Raw genomic sequence first — 19,891 nt, 5'->3', positions numbered from 1 at the left:
TTAGAAATGAGTAAAGAGGACTGAATACTAAGTATGGTGTTTTATCTCTATAACATCTGATCCCTATTCTTATAATTTAGTATCTGTATGTTGAACTCGCCACCAAAGAAAGACCCCATCATCACGCTGGAAACCAGACCACAGCCCTGAAGCACGCCAGACACGTGAAGGACATGGTCAGCGAGGTAAGTTGGGAATTCAGCACTGAGGCACCGGGCAAAGAAAACAAATCCTTCATTCAAACCTCTACCTGCTGCCTCTGATCAGAGAGCTCCTTTCTAGAAGTTGCGCTCAGCAGTATCAAGACACAGAAGGCAGAGCTTTTCTCTTAACGAGCATTATCCATTGTGTCCCTAGGATGGATCTGTGACATGGTTGTGAATTGGGAAGGATGAACACTCCTGAGCTTAAGTTTCTCTCTCTTCCATCTTCATTTCTTAGAACAAGTACAAGATTCAGTATGAAAAGATGAAGGACAAGTACACTCCGGTTCCAGACACGCCAATCCTCATCAGAGCCAAGAGGGCTTACTGGAACGCCAGTGATGTATGCATCTCTCCCTTCTTCCTTCTGCTGTGAGGGGGCAGCCGAGGTGGTGGTACCTAAGAAGCATGAGATCAGGAAAAAAATGAAAACACAAAAGCCAAACGGGCACAAACAATACCCATTTGGCAAAGTCGCTGAGAATAATGCTGGGAGATCCTGAGAACCTACGGCTTTTCTCGTTACTCTTCTGAGCAAAAATATGACCCTTCTGATTCTTTGGTAGCATTTCCTAGGGATACTTAATGACTAGTTGTTACTTATCCATAAAATGCTGCCCTGGGAGCCAGCCAAACACAGTTTAAAATCCAGATGCTGTGATTTGCCTGGTGTACGACTCTATATAATTTACCTATTTTTTCTGAGACTCTTTTCTTGTATTTGGAATAAGGATAAGAATTGTGATAATTAAATTAGACTAAATTTCAGGATAACGGTACACATTTTTAAAACAGTACTAGTCTCTTAGTTGACATTCAGAAAATATTTGTTCCTCTCTTGATTGCTAACTCATGTGAATGATACATTAGTTAGAATTAGGAGGGACAGATTTTAATCTCCCATGCCATATGATCAAGGATAAGAGTGCCTTTCAATGGTAATGAGATTTTCTGTTAATGAAGATATGAAATAAATCAACCCCGGGTAGATGGCTGGTCCTTACCAGTTTTGTGTCCCAGAATCCAACTGTGAATTCATTGCACCTGTTCAGGTAACAGGTAACAACCCCATCACCCTCAACTTAGCAACATAACTCTAGGATTTCAAGGCATCTTAGCTAGTTACAGTGATCCCTAAACTGAAATGTGAAAAGGTACAGCGAATTGGAACAATATCTCAGTTCTATAATTTTGTCATAAATTTTCGTTTGCAGCTAAAAGGAGTCTGCTAGTTGGAAAAAGGCCACGTCAGTTTGTTTAATATATAAGCTGAGAAAATTATAAAGTGTGAAAGTGTTGGTCACTCAGTTGTGTCCAACTCTTTGTGACACCATGGACTGCAGCCTGCCAGTCTTCTCTGTCCAGGGAATTCTCCAGGCAAGAATACTGGAGTGGGTAGCCTTTCCCTTCTCCAAGGGATCTTCCTGACCCAGGGATCCAACCCTAGATCTCCCTCATTGTGGGCAGATTTTCACTGTCTGAGCCACCAAAGAAAATCATATGCTAACATCAAAATCAATTTGCTTGGATATTTTTTGTCTCCTTGTGACATCCCCATCTTTATCACTTCAAGGTTACTGTTGAATATTAATTTGAACCAAACTTACTCTGCATCACCACTTCTCAGAGATGTCCACACAGTGAAATTGGCCCCTGGAGCTCATTTTACACCAGTGTAACAAGGGTGGTATCTCACATTAAGTTCAGCCTATCTACCATGGCTATCCCCACAAGTAGAGCAAAATGATCTTAAGAGATTACCCATCTGAAAAACAAAGGAATCCTTCAATATGTGTTTGCTCAGTACCCAGAAAGGATTTGTTTGAGGTTGTGCTGAGAGAAGTATTCATTTAGTGCAAATGAGATGACTCTTCTGTGATATTCCTAGGCTAAAGTCAGAGCTATATCTTTTGAAATATCACAAAGATAGAGATTATTCTGAAATCAAGTTTCAGGATTGCTCCATGGAGAAGACATTTTAATACAGGAGTTAAAACTAAATCTTTCTTCTTTTTCCATGTACATTAGTAGGTCTTGGGCTCAACAAAGTTATGCTTTTTTTTCCCTTCTCCTCCCAAATGAGCTTTTGATTTGCTCATTTTACATTTAAATAAACTTTTAAAGGACTTGTAGATTCATAGAAAAGCTATAGCAATAGTATAGTACAGAGTTCTCACATAGCCTACACCCAGAGCCCTATTGTTAACAGCCTACATTACCATGGGACATATGTCACAAGCCAATATTGATACACTATTTTTAAGTAAACTCCATACTTTATGCAAGTTTCATTAGTTTTCTCCTAAAGTCCTTTTCCAGGATGTGAGAGAGCTTTTTGATCTCTCCCAAATTTATTCAAGAGAAAAATAAGAAATAAGACAAGAGAATTCAAGGTTAAAAGAGCTAAATTATATAATGTGGTCGTTTTTCACAATCCATGTGCTTTTTCTCATTCCAGCTACGCTATAAAGAAACATTTCAAAAGACCAAAGGGAAATACCACACTGTGAAGGATGCTCTCGACATCGTTTACCATCGCACAGTCACAGACCACGTCAGCAAAGTACGTCCCTACTTATTTCTGCTTGTGTTGGACTCAGTAACCCACCATCATTTTTTAAAGTATCCTCCCTTTCCTAAAACTCTCTGAAAACAAGTAGATTTTTTTACGTTAACTTTGGATAAGACGTTAAAACTGTCTTTGTGGTTTTATAGATAAAATACAAGGAGAACTACATGAGCCAGCTGGGAATCTGGAGGTCCATTCCTGATCGCCCTGAGCATTTCCACCATCGGGCAGTCACTGATGCAGTTAGTGATGTGAGTTGTGAAATCTATTTTTACACATAAATTCATATGCCCACATGACTTATGAAATCAAAAACTGTATAACAACTGATTTAAACTTGACTAACTTTTAGCTCCTGTGTATGGATGTTTAAGTCCTAACACTCATTGCTGAATAAGTGAGCTTCAACTTGAGAGACAGAAAAATGTATTCAAATGTGTCAGCCTAATTTTTCTTCTAAATGTGTTACATCATATTACATGTCTGGAAGTGATATATTTCATCTAAACAATAACCTGTTTTTGATCTACTACTTCACGAAGCAATTAAGACACATAACAATGCTCATTTAGGAAGAAGTTTTAGTTCTTTATATGAAAATACAGCTGCCAGCTTAATGATATACTCTCTAGAAAAGTATGCCTGTTACATTTGAATTGCTTTAATTGGTATTAAAATGAAAATTCCCAAATGCAGTACAATATACCATAAAGTGGGCAAAAATCAGTATTAATGGAAACGCCTCTTAAATAATTATTTCAGTACTTTATCATTCCATATACCTCACAGTCAGAGCTTCTATTTGTTCTACTTTCGTTGATCCTAACCTGCTATTTGGAGGTAGGTTCTTAAAACTCTTTGATGTTCTTCTCCCAGGTGAAATATAAACAAGATTTGACCTGGCTTAAAGGCATTGGTTGCTATGCCTATGATACTCCCGACTTTACTCTGGCTGAAAAGAACAAGACTCTCTACAGCAAGGTATGTATTTACTCAGGGATAATGGCCACATCCATGCAGTGTACTCCACTGCCCCCAGAGAGCACTAGAACTGAGGAAACAGCTTCTCGTATTTCCATCTCTGTCCTTGCTTCTACACCCTAAAGTAGGAACATACTGCATTATTCACTCTACTCAGGAATATTTTAGTACTGACCTCACTGACAACAGTAATCATTTATTTGTATCATTCCTTGGAATTTGATAAAAGGCCATCTCAGTACAACTCCTCATGGCTTTTCCAGAATTGCCTTCCTAGTAATATGTCTCTGGATGATTTGATACGGCAGCAGATATAAAGTGAGATTATTTTAATTCACAAACATGTGACTTGAAGCAAATAACTTTTTTATGGCCTCATTTTCCTACTTATAAAATAAAGCAGTCAGATTGGTTTCCTTTGAGTTCTAAAATAGAAGTCAGCAAATTTCTCTGAAAGGTGCCAGAGAGTAAATAGTTTAGATTTTGTGGACCATGTTCATTCTGTCACATATTCTTTGTTACAATCCCTAAAGATTATTAAAAAAAATTGTCTAGTTCATGGGCTATTTAAAAACAGGTAGTGGTCTAGATGCTAGCATATTCTTACTCTAAAATATTATAATTATCTGATTAATTCCTGGAAAACTAATTAAAGGGTTAAAAACTGCCTTCACGTACACATGGAAATACCTTCAAAGTAAAATAATTATCACTATAAATATTGAAACAAAGAAGAAACTGATTTGAATTTTTACCCAATATGGGAATAGATCCATTTGACGTCTATTCAATGAAAGTATGTATTTGGGGGCTAGTTTTCAAGGCATTGGGGTGGTATGCCCTTCATTGCTTTGGGAAGTAGAGTACATTCAATAATTACTTGTTAACTCTATGAATGAATTAATCACACATGTCTCACTCTTAAGATAATCACAACCTGCTATCAAGTAACCATGTTTCTGTTTTATCTAGTATAAGTATAAAGAGGTATTTGAAAGGACAAAGTCAAATTTCAAGTATGTTGCTGATTGTCCAATCAATAGGCATTTCAAGTTTGCAACTCAACTGATGAATGAGGTACGTATGACCTGATCCAGTTTAACCTATTAACTTACCTTAGTACTCTATAAGTGACATTTGATTAAAACTCAACACATAAAATGACAGGAAAGCCTTTGAGTCTTTGGGAAGACACTTATGATATCCCTGTTTTATGGGCTCTGCCAAAAGCAGGAATAAGAACAAATGAAGGGCCTGTGCAGAGTGGAGTGAGGGCCCACAGCCAGCGTGGCCTCTGCCGACACTGGCATGGGGCAGCACAGCCCTTTGGGTGCTTCTCAGCTGAACTCCCTTCAGCAGGATTCTGTATAGAGTTGGGAGACCCATAAGTTCAAAGTTAATTTAGTATCCCTTACCAAGGCCCAGAAATGGCAGCCGTAATCGTGTAGTTGTGATTCACACATTCAAATATATTGCCATAGTTACTCACACATTGCACAGAAGTGTCCATTTGCATTCAAGATATTCCTCTGTCTTCTACCCAGTTTTTTGTGGAACTGGCTTTGCAATAGTTTAAGTTAAATTTAGCTTAAAATGATGAAATAAGCAAGCTATGAATTAACATGTTTGGATGGTTTTACATTTAATTTCCTGTCTTTAATTTTCTACAGATTTACATAAATTCAAAAACATTAGAAAATTAGTAAAATGAATCTAAAAAATGAAAATATAGCCAATGGTATATTTATTTCAATGTGTTTCATTTTTTGTTTTTTAAATTTGCTTTATTTGCAGTAGATTTCCAGGTGGGATGACTCTGAAGAATTACTGTCAGTAACTTCTTAGGAAGACAGTCTTGATATATTTTGTTTCTATTTTTCTAACTCATGAAGTATTTCCAGGTCTCTTTTATAATAAGATAAATTAACTAGCATTAGAATGTGTCCATGAATATGCTTTTGGTTTTACCAGCATTTAGTAGTAAGCCTATAGCTTGTCAGTGCCTTATAAATACAATATAGGATGTCATAAAACCAACATTGCTAATGACATCATATATAAAGATGGGACATTTTAGGCACGAGGTGCTTCCACTTGGGTGTCATAATTGATCTAGCCCAAGCCCCAGCCTTCTCCAGGTGATCTTCCTTTGTTTAACTCTCTCTGCCTTCCTGTTTTCATTACCCTGGATGCTTTGGGAGCCTACCTCTAGAAAGGACATGTTTCTGGCTCTCTGAAGTGTTTATCTTGGGACATTTCTATACAGCCTTGAAATTGTACTCTTGCTATAATTTGATATGATGTTTGAGCAGAAAAAATACAGAGCTGATTATGAGCAGCGGAAAGATAAATACCACCTGGTAGTCGATGAGCCTAGACATCTGCTGGCTAAGATCGCAGGCGACCAGATCAGTCAGGTACTGTGATGGGGCCGCCCGGATGGCCAAGCAGGACTGCGCTCCAGTTTCTCATGAGATGTCGTCCCGTCTGCTGCAAGGATGTCATAGGTTCTGCCTATGATATTGGGATGTTCTGTTCCAGAGTATCTGTCTAGCCACCCAAAGAGCCCACGAGCTCTTTGAGTGTGCCAGTCTATGCTCTGTGTCCTCACGTGTGCTGTGGTGAAGAGGCGATGCACAGCTGGGTCCTTCCACCCTTCATCCTTCTGGAGGGCCTGTGTGTCAACTGCAGGTCCAAAGTGCAAATTAAGGTGCAAATGCAGAAACAAACAAATTAATGGCAAGAGGACAGAACCCCTTACTGTATTTTTCTACTCCAATGATATCATCTTTTCTGAGGCAATTTTGGTGGGTCTAGCTCTGTTATTGCCCATTCACAAAGGCTATGGTGGCCAGCTGCAAATTCACAGTCAGCCTGCTTGGCATTATAATGCATTTGGTGTCTTCACCCACACATACATGTGAGAACACAAAGTGTGTATGCCTACATCTCTTCACTCAGAGGTGATCGGGATATAGAGCTGTCTTCTTTTCTGTCTTCATAAGTCTCTTTTGTGCTTCACTGCTTTTTGCATGAACAGAGAAAATATAAATCTAGTGCCAAGATGCTTCTGAAACAAGGATGCAATGAAATCCTGCGTCCAGATATGTTGACTGCCCTCTACAACACATACATGTGGAGCCAGGTAATGTCTGATGAGATGAGAAGAAGAGACTGAGAAGCCTTGGGGGCATTCATCTCTAAGCTTTCCCTGGTTCCCTGCCCTGCCCCTGCCCAAGCTGGTTTCACACGACAAAGCTGCATAAACGTTCACTCCCTGCCAATTACCTCTGGGTGTGGCTGAGTGCCGTGCCGCAGCGGCCGGCCAGCATCTCTGCGTCTTCCAACACCTTTGGAACTCCTAGTAAGACAGGGTTTTTCAAACTGCCAAAGTTTTCCAAATTGGTATGACGTTAGTTTGTTTTTCCCTGTTTGCCCCAAAGAAATAGATTTATTAGAGATAAGGATCTTAGTTAAATTTGACAGTATTTAAAAGGTCTGAGTATGTAAAATTTTCATCCAGTGTGTACATTGCTCTCTGATGACTACTCTGTACCATTTTGGAGAGATGAGGATGATGGTGCAGCTCTTTGAATATTGGACATATTCATAGCCCTTCTTGTGTTGCTGTATTCGTTAGGTTATTTCAGCACATCTGTCCTCACGCACATATGTTAACAATACTACTGATCACCTTGCCTTCCTACAAGGTCATCTGAAGCACACTCCACCACATTTCCATCATATGTTGAAAGGTAAATTTGAAGTTGCAAAAAACAGTGGTCATTGCCTAACTACCAGATACAATGTTAATAAAATGCCATTGTTTCCACACCCCAAAAAAGTTTTTAATCAATCTTTTGTATTAGCAACTTGTTTTATCACTTTAGTATGACATCAGACCCACACATGAAATGAGGATGCCTTCCTATGGAGACATACTATTGGCCTGAACTTTTCTCTTCATCTTGATATGATCATCGGATAGTTGTGCATGGAATTTTGCTACGTTCTTTGTGTCTGCTTGAAACTGCTTATGTGCATGAAAAAAAAAATCATGACTTGAAAGTTTCAAAAGTGAATGTCTTTTAAAATAATTGCTTTGAACTGTTTGTATTCATTTTTTTCATGTTACATCTTTGATATGAAAATATAGCTTAAGAAAATACATATTTCATGCAGCTTACTGTGAGTGAATCATTACTTGTCAGAGTCCAGAGAGTATGGGTCTAGGCCTGGCTCTGAGATTTCACTCTACACATGCCCTTAGCGTATATTCTTAACCTCTCTGGGGCTCAGTTTCCACATGGATAAAATATCTGGAAACTATCATTTTATTCTTATTGTTATTTTCTCACTCTATTACCCAATTGCTATCAAAAAGATTTAATATGAAAGCATGGCATCATTCCCCATATCTATGGCTTATATAATAATCCTGTTGTTTTCCATGGGACTGTCTCAAAAGGAAAGCTAGAGTCCCTGAAGGCCCTCTCCTACTTCAAGTTAACTTGTTCTTCTCCTCTACAATTTAGATCAAGTACAGAAAGAATTATGAAAAAACAAAGGACAAGTTTACCTCAATCGTGGATACTCCAGAACACCTACGTACTACAAAAGTCAACAAACAAATCAGTGATGTAAGTACAGGGAGCTCTGAGTGGTTTCTTGACCTTGGGGGTATTTGCAAATGTGGAAGGGCATTTTAGATGGTTATCTGTTTGGAAGATTCTACTGCCATTTAGTGGGAGGGAGGTAGGGACACTGAATGTCCTACTCTGCTCAGGACTCTTCTTTTAGAGTAAAGAATCATCCCAGCCAAATTAGCAGACACCACATTGTAGAGGCACGGGAGCGTTTGCAGAAAGCATGAAAACCTGATGAGTTTATGGGACTCTCTCTCCTTTGTATATACTCAATGACAATAGCAACCATGTTCCCTTTATATTTTTACATATATTCCAAGATAAATTGAGATGCATAAAGTTGGCTCTTTCTGCCTTGACATCTCTTTCAGATACTGTATAAGTTGGAATACAACAAAGCGAAACCCAGAGGCTACACCACAATTCACGACACGCCCATGTTGCTGCATGTCCGGAAGGTCAAAGATGAAGTCAGTGATGTAAGTACTGGGGTGGCTTTGCAGCCCCTCTCACCTTGGCCTCTTTCTAGTGTGATTTAACAAACCCAGGACCAATTATCTATACCTGTGTAACAATCAATCTAAATTGTAGCAGTTTGAGACAGCAGTCATCCTTTTTGGCTCAGCATTCTGTGAGCAGACTGGGCATAGCTGAGTCAATGCTCTATTACGTGTGCTAGCAGACAGCTGCAGCCCAGGAGAGCTGCAACAACCACGAATTGTTTGCTCCCAGCGCTGGCGCCTGATCACGGCTTGGCTGGGCACTCAGCTACTCAGGGCACTCAGGTACAGACAGGAACCTCTATACGTGGCCTTTGTGGTTTGGTTGTCTCACAGCGTGGTGGACGTGTCCTAAGAGGCTGGGGTAGAAGACCCAGACCCATTAAGGGCTACTTCTAGAACTGACACAGAGTCACTGTTGCATTATGTTGCTGGGCACAGTATGCACACCTAGATTCAAGGGGTGAAGAGACATAGGCCTCCTCTGGGTGAACAAATGGGAAGGTCACATTGCAGAAAAGCATGTAGCGGAGGAGGATATTGTTGAGACCATTTGAAAAATGCAGTGGGCCATAAACTCTATTAATAAATCCTCTATAAGCTTCATCTCAGCTAAGAGGAACAAGGTAGCCATTAAATCTTAATACTCTGAGTAGAAATTATATCCATATATTTTGATATACATAGCTAGATTCTGTGGTGGAAAACTCATCATTTTGGTGGTGGTTGTTCAGTCACTGAGTTGTGTCCAATTCTTTGCTGGACTGCAGCATGCCAGGCTTCCCTATGCTTCACTGTCTCATGGAGTTTGCCCAAATTCATGTCCAGTGAGTTGGTGATGCCGTCCAACTATGTCATCCTCTGTCCCCCCCTTTTCCTCCTGCCATCAATCTCCCAGCATCGGGGTCTTTTCCAGTGAGTCAGCTCTTCATATCAGGTGGCCAAAGTATTGGAGCTTCAGCTTTAGCATCAGTCCTTCCAATGAAAATTCAGGGTTGATTTCCTTTAGGATTGACTGGTTTGATCTCCTTGCATTTTGGGTAACAAATAGATTAATATTTTAAAGAACTCCATGGCTTTATGGGCATCATAAAGAATACTAAAAGCAACTGTGGAATCCCTACCCCAAAGCCTTGACTGAGGCTGGTGCTCAGGAGTTCTTTGGTAGATAAACAAATGGGTTCACACTATTGACTCTGAGTTGCCTAGAAAAATGTTAAATATATCCGTGCACTGTTTATGAAGGCAGAAATGTATAAATCATTGAAAATTATTTATTATATTTTTCATATAAAATAAGTTTTGGCACTTCAAACATGAGCATCGGGTATTCATAAACATCTATAAGTTAGATCCCTTATGTGGAGCAGCCCATTCTCTCTCACTGGAAAAAAAAAAAATGAAGCAATTCTGCATCCATTTCCTTAAGCTTTCTGGTTATAACAATAACCCGAACTGATGAAAAATATGGATGTCCAGGCCTGAACCCTAAAGCTATTGATTTGCTACATTTATGAAAAAGTACAGAAAACTGTGATTCACATGATCAGGCAAATTTAGTAAGTGCTACTGTGGCTTCTTTTGGACAGTTTTTATTTCAGATTTAACCATGTTAAGACCTAAGATCCTTCTGCAATAATTAGTGAGAAGGCCGAGATGAGGCCCCAGGGCCCTGAAATTTAAAAGGAGCAAAAATGGGTGACGCTAGAAATTCCAGGCTCAAGGTGAAAAAATGACCAGCTGGGCTCACAGAGGCTAAGCCTTCCCTGTCTCTCCCCCTCCCACTGAAACTCACTAGGGGTGGCTCTAGCAATGGCAACAGTGATGACAGCATTCACCCATCAGTACGTTGATTCATCAAATATTTATTTGGTTCCTTGGGGGTTTCCCAGGTGGCACTAGTGGTAAAGAATCTGCCTGCCCGTGCAGAAGATGCAGATTACACCCCTAGGTCAGGAGGATCCCTTGGAGGAGGAAATGGCAGCCCACTCCAGTATTTTTGCCTAGCAGATTCCATAGACAGAGGAGCCTGGCAGGCTACAGTCCATGAGATTGCAAGGAGTCAGACATGACTGAGTGACTGACCACATATGTTGTTTGTTAAGTGCTTGCTGCTAGGAATGAAATAATGAATGATGCACAACTTTGCCCGCAAAGGATTCAGCTCAATAGAAAGAATAGATAAATAATTACAACATAACATGATAACAGCTACAACTTACAGGGGTGTGGAAGGAGGACAAGCCTGATCCCATTCGGGTGAGCCACTGGGGGAAGTCTTGTCTTCCATCAATGGTTTTTAAGATGTTCTAAACTCTGGAGTTTCTGATTTGGGGAAGGGAAAACACATAGACTGCTATCCGGCTGTTCTTTTCAGCACAAGCTCAGAGGACATAAATTCTATGGTAACTCAGTGAACAGATGCAGTGTGTCCTGAGGGGCAGACGCTAAGATCTGAGACAGGATAAGTGCACGTCTACTAGATGCGATGGCTGCATCATTTCTTCACAACAGATGTATTCAGTCTTAAGAAGTGTTGTGTACTATAGTTACAGTTTTAATTTTTTTTTTAAGACACTTGTGGGCTGCTTTAAAAAATTCACCTGTGTTTCCTCCTGCAGCTGAAATACAAAGAAGTTTACCAGAGAACTAAGTCCAACTGTACCATTGAGCCAGATGCTGTTCATATCAAAGCAGCCAAGGATGCCTACAAAGTCAACACCAATGTAAGTCCCCAAACCTAACAGGGGTTCATCAGCTTCTGCAGGACACATGGCCTCTTTGGGCATCACTTCAGGCAGTTGTGTTCTAGTGACTCCAGATCAAGGGCTGGGCCCTGGAGCATGAGTGATAACGCTGACCTCTAAATGGTTCTCACCAGGGAAAGGTGGGAAAAAACAAGGGTGGCCCATGGATATTGTACCCACTCAGCCGCTGTGTCAGGAGACTGAGAAATGGAAGTTTAATTCTGAAATGAAGGCTACATTTTTGAAAGTGTCTCCAGTCTTTTTGTTCTTCTCCTGCCTCAAACTCTGGAGCCTCCTTCTTCTGAAAAAAGAGAACTCTTGAGCTGCTTGATGCTGTCAGGACTTGACCTAGACCTTCCTCCTGCTCACATCTCTCTGTGCCGATTCTTCTTTGTGTATGATGGGGCATCTTAAAGCCTCAACCACAGGGACTTTTTTGTGCATTTAGATAAGTATTGACTTCTTAAAAATATATGTGGTTATATAATGAAAGGTTATAAAATCCAAGCTGTGACCACTAGTGCCACAGAGAATTGTATTTATTAGGGCAAACAAACTGAAATGCCTTTAGGGGCTGACAGGGAGCTTACAGGTGTCCTGAGAATGGACCGAGAGATAAGTAGCAGCATAGATTTGGGACAAAGCAAATGCAGTAAAATGTACATTGTAGAATCTAGGTGCTGGGTATATGGATATTCTCTGTAAGATTCATGCAACTTTTTTTTTTTTTTTGCAACTCTTCATATGCTTGAACATTTTCACAATGGAAAAAATTTGATCAAAATTAATACATGAAAGCATGTGTATCTTATTGTACACAAATGATGCCTTGACCAAGAAAAAGGAGAGACAAAAAGAGTGAAGAAACGTGGCTGGTCGTGAGGGCAAGGGCACTCAAATGAAACTACATACATTCTCTTCCTCAGATTCAGCCTGAGGTGGCCAGTTCTCCAGCTCAAATGCAAGCCTAGCAAGTACACATGCCCTCTGAAGCCAGGCTGCCTGGGTTTGAACACCAGCTCCACTGCTCACTAGCTGTCTCACCTGGACAGCTTGCTTAGGCCCTCTAGACAGTTCCTCAGCTGCTGATTTCATGAAGTTGTGATGAAGATTAAATGAGTTAATATTTATAAAGCACTTTGAGAAGTGCCTGGCAGAAAATAAAAAGTATTTAATAATTTTTTTAAAGTTGTCTGAATTTAGTTAGAAGTTAAAAGTACTTGACTCAAAATAATTAAACTGCCCTGGCAGAGTTAGTTTGAAAAATCATTTCATCTGGAACCTTTAAAAATTATTAGCTTCTATTTTGAGGCCAACGGGTCCCATAGGATGACAAAACTAGTTGCATAAATTGTATAGAAATTTTAATTGGGGCTCTCTTCTTGCATAAAGAACCATGATTTGTTAAAATGCAAGCTGAGTCCCTCTGTGCTGCGTGTGTGGTTGTGAATTCAGGCCACTTAATGAACTGACCTGTTTCTATCTTGTTAAAAACAGCTGGACTACAAGAAGAAGTATGAAGCCACCAAAGCCTACTGGAAATGGACCCCTGACCGCCCAGACTTCATCCAGGCTGCTAAGTCGACCCTGCAGCAGAGCGATGTGAGATAAGAGAGACAGAACTGCATGACGTACCCAGGGCAGAAACGTCCCTCATTATCCATAATTACCACTGTCACTCCCTAGCTCATTTGAGATCCAAGAAGGACAGGAGGGTTGTGAAGTGTGAAAGGCAAGCTCAGGAAGTAGACCTGGCCACACAGCTTGGTCTCACATGGCTGAGCCCAAACACTAATGGCTCTTGAGGGAGGCAGGGGAGGACCAGGAAAGCTTTGTCCTGGCCTTGGGGCTGGCGAGGAGGAGCCCAGCTTGCAGTGGACCCAGCCGGGAAACCCTTGCCCCCATCCTGGCAGCAAATCCTCATAGTGCCCTCAAGAAGAAGACTCCCTAGAAATTTAACCAGATACCATCTTGCTCCTGTGCCTGGCACCGTTTTCCAGCTTCCTCTGACTTTGTTCTGTTACAGTTTGAATACAAGCTGGACCGAGAGTACCTCAAGGGTTGCAAGCTTTCCGTCACGGATGATAAAGACATGGTCCTGGCCCTGAAGAATTCTATAATCGAAAGTGATGTAAGCATGTGGTCCCCTCCCAGAGGCCTAGCCTCACACAGGGCTGTCTTCTGCAGGCCAGTCCCCAGGGGCACCCTGGGCACCCTGTGGACTGCGGAGGGCTGCTGACCCCAGTCCACAGCAGTGACTTGGCAGAGCAGGGTGGCAGCAGCAGGAAGCTGTAACAGTCAGGTGGCCGGGCCTGATGCAGAGGCTCCACGTGCCAGCCCTCCCAGCCAGAACTGGGGATCTGAGGGCCTGGCTGGACTCTATAAGGGAACATATTCATTTTCGTGGGGTCATACTCTTCCTATGCTTCCTGTTTCCTCAGCTGGAAAGGAGGACTAATAATGCCTCCCAGGGCTTGGGGGAGGGTCCAATGACATTTCAAAGTGCTCTGAACTAAAGCTGCATATATAAAGATTCATCATAACCTTCATTCTGATTGTTACTAAAGCCCCAGCTTGCACGAGATAAAGAAAATCCTGTTTTGGTATTTCCCAAGATTTCTAAATATCAAATCTTACACTGAGTTTAATGTTTCTAACTATGTCAATGACACTACTCTACCAGCTCTATTTAGTAACTCAGGAGCTTGATAAAAAATATGCAGGAGAGTCAGAGGAGCTGAAGAAATGCCTTTTTCTCACCCCTGTAGCTGAAATACAAAGAGAAACACGTCAAGGAAAGAGGAAGCTGCCATGCCGTACCTGACACGCCACAGATCCTCCTGGCAAAGACAGTCAGCAGCCTGGTGTCCGAGGTACCCCCCCGGCAGCCCATATGCTCGCCTTCTGTCCTGGGCTGATGCCCCAGGCCGGCATTGTAACAAGCTCTCTGTGCTCTCCCAGAACAAGTACAAGTCGTATGTGAAGAAGCACTTGGCGCAGGGTTCGTACACGACGCTGCCAGAGACCCGGGACACTATTCATGTCAAAGAAGTGACCAAGAACGTCAGTGATGTAAGTGACCAGCCCCAGGACTCTTGGCCACAGCAATGCCACTTTACTTTAGCATCCAGCAAAAGACTGAAAGTCATGTTTTTGCTCACACAGACTTTCTTTTACGTCACTTTCTCTTACAGCCAGTACCTATATGTGAACTTTGAACACTGGCTTAAAAGACAGTTCAATAGGAACTTCCTGGTGGTCCAGTGGCTAAGACTCCGTGCTCCCAATGCAGAGTTCGATCCCTGGTCGGGGAACTAAGATCCTGCATGCCACACGATGCAACCAAAAATAGTAATAATAAAGACTCAATATCTAGTGACTTTCCAGTTTTGGCAACTGTGGCAGATATGGGTTTTACCATAGGATGTCTTCTCTGGCACTAAAGATATCACTACCCTAGTGGTAATAAAGGGAGGAAGCTTTGATAGTGAAAATCTGTCTTTCTCATCATCTCTCTTCTCCTTAAACTGCTGAACAATTTTAGAGAATCAAAATCACGTCTTCATATCTCCCACATCTCTGCCCACTACATCCTTATGGATAATGCTTTAATGATCATGTATTTATTATTTTATTGTGTATTTACAATAAATCATATATTTAATAATTTGTATTTATGAGCCATGTAAGGTTCCCTTTATTTTAAAAAGATGAATGAAAGAGTTTGCTTTGCTTGTCATCATTCTTTAAAGATTGGTGTGTGGCCCAATGTTAGGCTCCAGGACAGAAATGACAGAGAAGAACTAGAATACAGACAAGACACCCCAGTTCCAAAATGACACCAAAATGGGAACCATGGATTTTCCTTGATCTTCTCACAGTTCTTCAAGTAAAACAATTCTGTTCCTGGCTTCCCCTCCCCACCTAAGAAATTCTGGCTCTTTTCAGACAAATTACAAGAAGAAGTTTGTCAAGGAGAAAGGCAAATCCAACTACTCCATCATGCTGGAGCCCCCAGATGTGAAACACGCCATGGACGTGGCCAAGAAGCAGAGTAACGTGAGTCCCTCTTCTCACTCTCTGGGGCCCACCCGCACCAGGGGGTCCCACACTGGTGCATGGTGGGCTGGGCCCAGAGAGTGGCCACCCTAATTTCTATATCTAGTGGTTTAAAATATATGGTGGTGGGATTGATTTGGTTTTAATCAGAAAGGTTCCTTTCAGAAAGAAAGTCTGTTTCTCAAATGAGCAAATGTTTTCTTTCTCCAAATGAAGGTCGCTTACAAAAAAGATGCGAAAGAAAACCTGCATTACACCACAGTGGCCGATCGGCCAGACATCAAGAAGGCCACGCAGGCTGCCAAACAAGCCAGCGAGGTAGGTGGGTGGTAAAAATGTTACCAGACCACCATGCACCGTGAGTAAGTAGTACAAGGCCCCGGCCACCTGGAACACGTTGTCCGTTTTGTTTTTCTTCGATTCAGGTGGAGTACAGAGCCAAGCACCGCAAGGAAGGCAGCCACGGACTTAGCATGCTTGGTCGCCCTGACATTGAAATGGCCAAGAAGGCAGCCAAGCTGAGCAGCCAGGTAACACACATGGGCAAGCAGTCACTCTAATGTAAGGAGATGTTTAGAAACTCTGCAGGAAGAAGTGATACCCAGAATGAAAGTGCAATATTAGTGATCAAAGAGATACGGGGTCTTTGATAGCACTCAGGGCTTTGAAAATTACATCATGAAAAGCTTTGAAAATTTCTATCAGATGCAGTCACTTTAACTTTTTTATTTAACAAACATACATTGAAAGCTTGGGCTAGGAATGAGGGGAATAAACGTCCTCAGACTCTATGTCTACAGATAAATAGTTACAATTTGGGGTTGTGTCTCATTGATGTCCTCAGACTCTATGTCTACAGATAAATAGTTACAATTTGGGGTTGTGTCTGATTGAGGTATGCACCGGGAGCTGAGGGGGAATGCCTAATGCTAGCAGATTTCATATTAGTGAGAAGATGGACTCAGAAATGTGCCCAAACTTGATTGCCCCGTTACCTAATTTCCCTTGTTAGGCTAATTATGTAGAATACTCCTGAGTTATGACAAGTTTTTAGACATTAGATCAGAGACTCCATGATCAACCACCAGATCTTTTAGAGAGCAAGTTTTACTCCAGAAAGACAAGCTCAAGCATCTTATTTCTCCTCCAATTCTGAGATCCTGCCTTCCTCTTTTTTTTCTTTAATATTTATTTATCTTCTTCTTCTTCTTTACTGTTTTCTCAAGTCTTTGTTTGAAGAAATAGGTTTAGGATACCTTTGGTGGTTGTACATATGCCTTTCAGCAATGCCAAACATGGAATTCCAATCTTTTAGAAGATACAAGTAGTAACGTCAGGTGACAAGAAATGGGAATTATGAAGACAAAAAGTTCAGATGTCTAACGATAAGCAAATATGATTTTTTTAAGTTTTTATTTTTAAATGCCAATGCAGTATTTTTATTACAAATTAATGGAATGGTATAAATACTTGAAACAAAGATATGAAATCACCCACAAAAAGTAGTGGAATCTCTAAGAATAGTAAAATGTAACAAGAACTTTTCGATTTAAAACACTTTTAATGTGTTTTTAAATCAAGTTCATATTATTAGCAAGCTAAAAACAAGTTGAAACCTTGAAGACTTTGCTGGTTTTGAAAATAGTGAGGCCTGTATTTCTAACCTCAGGTGAATCCTGTGATGCGGAGAATGACACCTGAGCAGGTGGTATTATGAGCTCCCCTTCTTGGGATTACTTCCTGGGAAAGGCTTCCTCAGGATTGACAGCTTCCTGGTGTGGCCACTGGTCCAGGAGAGCCCATCTGTGTGGGCCCCGCCCATTCTGACTTTGCTGTCTTGCTGGCACTCTAGGTGGAATACATCAAAGGCCAAAGGAGAGGGCACGGGCACGGCGCCGCATCTTATGACACCCCTATGATGAGGCAGCTTAAGAAAACTAATGTGCTCATCAGTGATGTAAGACCAGCACCAGCAAGCCCATATCTCTGTCTTCCTCTTTCTCTTGTCTACCTTCTTAGCCTTGGTCAGGGGACTGACCAAGTTGCACTCTTTTTCTGTTGGTCTTGTGTTGGAATGTGTAGAATGCTGTGGAAATTTGTCAGGGGATATACTTTTGCACACACCCATCTTTTCCTGCACGAAACATTCCCCCTGGAACATACCTCCAGAGTAGGAAGGGTAGAGTGGTTTTGAGATGGTCTACTAACTTCTTTAGGCTGCTGACACTGATCAAAGGATGAAGTAAAAATAGACTGGGCATCTTATCTCCAACCAGAGAAATAGAGTCTCCGCTGATGACTGTCGTTGGCATTTAATACATTTAAGACTGGTTATTTACTATGGTCTTGCAGTTCAGACATACTCCAAATCAACAGTATAAACTGCTCAAAATGTTTTCAGTTGTAGCTTTCACCCTATGTCTTATAGTCTCAATAGCAAGAAATGTTCTAATTCTTGAACCTGCTCTTCAGTCTTTAGAAGCGTCAATATTATTATCCTGTTCAAGTCTCTGCAAAGAAGTAGAACTGGATGTTAGATCTTTGTATTCAATTGAACTTTGAAAAAATCGATTGAAAACTTCCTTCCCACACTCTCTGAGCCCGCTAGGATTATGGACACTGATGTTGCCATTTGCAACATGGCACTGCGCAGTTGCATCTCAGGTTTCCCTGGTAAATAAGAGAAAGAGGGCTTTTCTATTCCACATCCCGCATGAATGTGGGTTTACTGTGAAAGTGAAAGTAAAGTTGTTGCTCAGCCGACTCTTTGCGACCCCATGGACTGTAGCCTACCACGCTTCTCTGTCCATGGGATTTTCCAGGCAAGAATACTGGAGTGGGTTGCCATTTCCTTCTCCAGAGGATCTTCCCAACCCAGGGATCAAACCCAGGTCTCCCACATTGTAGGTAGATGCTTTACCATCTGAGCCACCAGGGAAGATATACACTTTACTTGGGTTTACTGTACTTCCCACCTAATCCCACACCTTTCTAAGAATTCTTGAAGTCCTAAGTCTGATATGTGTCCTTATCATGCAAAATAGAGTGGTAGGGTTTACTGTACTTCCCACCTAATCCCATACCTTTCTAAGAATTCTTGAAGTCCTGAGTCTGATATGTGTCTTTATCATGCAAAATAGAGTGGTACTTAAGATTCAGTCAAAAAGGAAGATTGGACATGGTGGCTTATATTCCTGGCAGTAGTTATGCTCGACTGCATTTGCTTGGGGCCTTCTTGTGGAAAGAGGAGGAATAACTTTTTAATTAAAAAGTTAGAAATTTAAATCTGCTTAAAATTAACAGAAGAAAAAGGAACTGAAAGGCCAGCAGAAAGCTGCTCTTCAAGTACTTTTTTCAGACGTGAGTTATTTTCTAAAAGATAGAGGGTTTTTAGCATTCTTCTAAAGAAATGGATTTTATTCCCATCAGAGATGGGCCTTTGCAATTTTTCTTCCCCAGTCTTGCCTCTGCACATCTACCTGACTTTGCTTTTCTGTTTCTCAGCTCTTGGGATCAGCCCTATTCTTAGGGTTTCTGCATCTTTAGGACGTTTTCTCTTGGTCCAGACACCAGCTTACCACCTCTGACATTCCTTAGCAGGCTTTTCATTTTATTTGGGGAGTGCATTTCCTTTCAGAGAAGAGCCATTGTAGCATTTCTTTATGTTGTTTTTCTGTTCTGTTGTTTCTGCTTCCTCCATTGCGTGTCTGACTCAGTGCGCCCGCATCCTGCTGTACTGCTCTGCATGCTTATTTTGTCTGTGCGTTTTCACTGGAGATTTATTCAAAATAAATGAGTCTTAGCACTGTGAATGCTTTTCCTTTAATGTGGCAGACTTCATTGTTCTTAGCACTTGAGTGGCCTCCTGTTGTGCCTGTTCTGCTGGATGTGGAAAGTTGTGGGGAAGTAAAGTGATGAAGCATGAGGGGACTGATTTTAAGTGTCTACAGTGCGAAATATCTGGGCAACCAGATCCTGGTGTGCTAACTTTGAATGAGCAAGTCTTTCATTTTACCAACAACAGAAACTCTAGGTGTCCCAGAGCATCAAATATTGCCCTGTTAGCTGGCTAACATCTAGAAAGAGCTCATTTTTCTTTCTTCCTAGAATAAGTAACTGTGCTATGCTTAGTCACTCTGTTGTGTCCAACTCTTTGCAACCCCATGGCCTGTAGCCCGCCAGGCTC

At 41.3% G+C, this 19,891-nt stretch overlaps 1 protein-coding gene across 1 annotated transcript in view; it reads left to right on the top strand.

Annotated features, from left to right (window-relative positions):
* NEB (nebulin) overlaps positions 1-19,891 on the top strand; it is a 220,916-nt gene that overhangs the window by 170,057 nt on the left and 30,968 nt on the right. The window contains 17 exon segments of the mRNA XM_070390326.1: positions 81-185; positions 442-546; positions 2,662-2,766; positions 2,919-3,023; positions 3,649-3,753; positions 4,726-4,830; positions 6,066-6,170; positions 8,289-8,393; positions 8,771-8,878; positions 11,521-11,625; positions 13,144-13,248; positions 13,673-13,777; positions 14,415-14,519; positions 14,608-14,718; positions 15,595-15,705; positions 15,922-16,023; positions 16,131-16,235. Of these exon segments, the coding sequence (XP_070246427.1) occupies positions 81-185; positions 442-546; positions 2,662-2,766; positions 2,919-3,023; positions 3,649-3,753; positions 4,726-4,830; positions 6,066-6,170; positions 8,289-8,393; positions 8,771-8,878; positions 11,521-11,625; positions 13,144-13,248; positions 13,673-13,777; positions 14,415-14,519; positions 14,608-14,718; positions 15,595-15,705; positions 15,922-16,023; positions 16,131-16,235 (1,797 nt within the window).

Source organism: Bos mutus, chromosome 2 (genome assembly GCF_027580195.1).
Source record: "Bos mutus isolate GX-2022 chromosome 2, NWIPB_WYAK_1.1, whole genome shotgun sequence".
NCBI classification, from domain to species: Eukaryota; Metazoa; Chordata; class Mammalia; order Artiodactyla; family Bovidae; genus Bos; species Bos mutus.
This window is presented reverse-complemented; position numbering and strand designations above follow the sequence as displayed.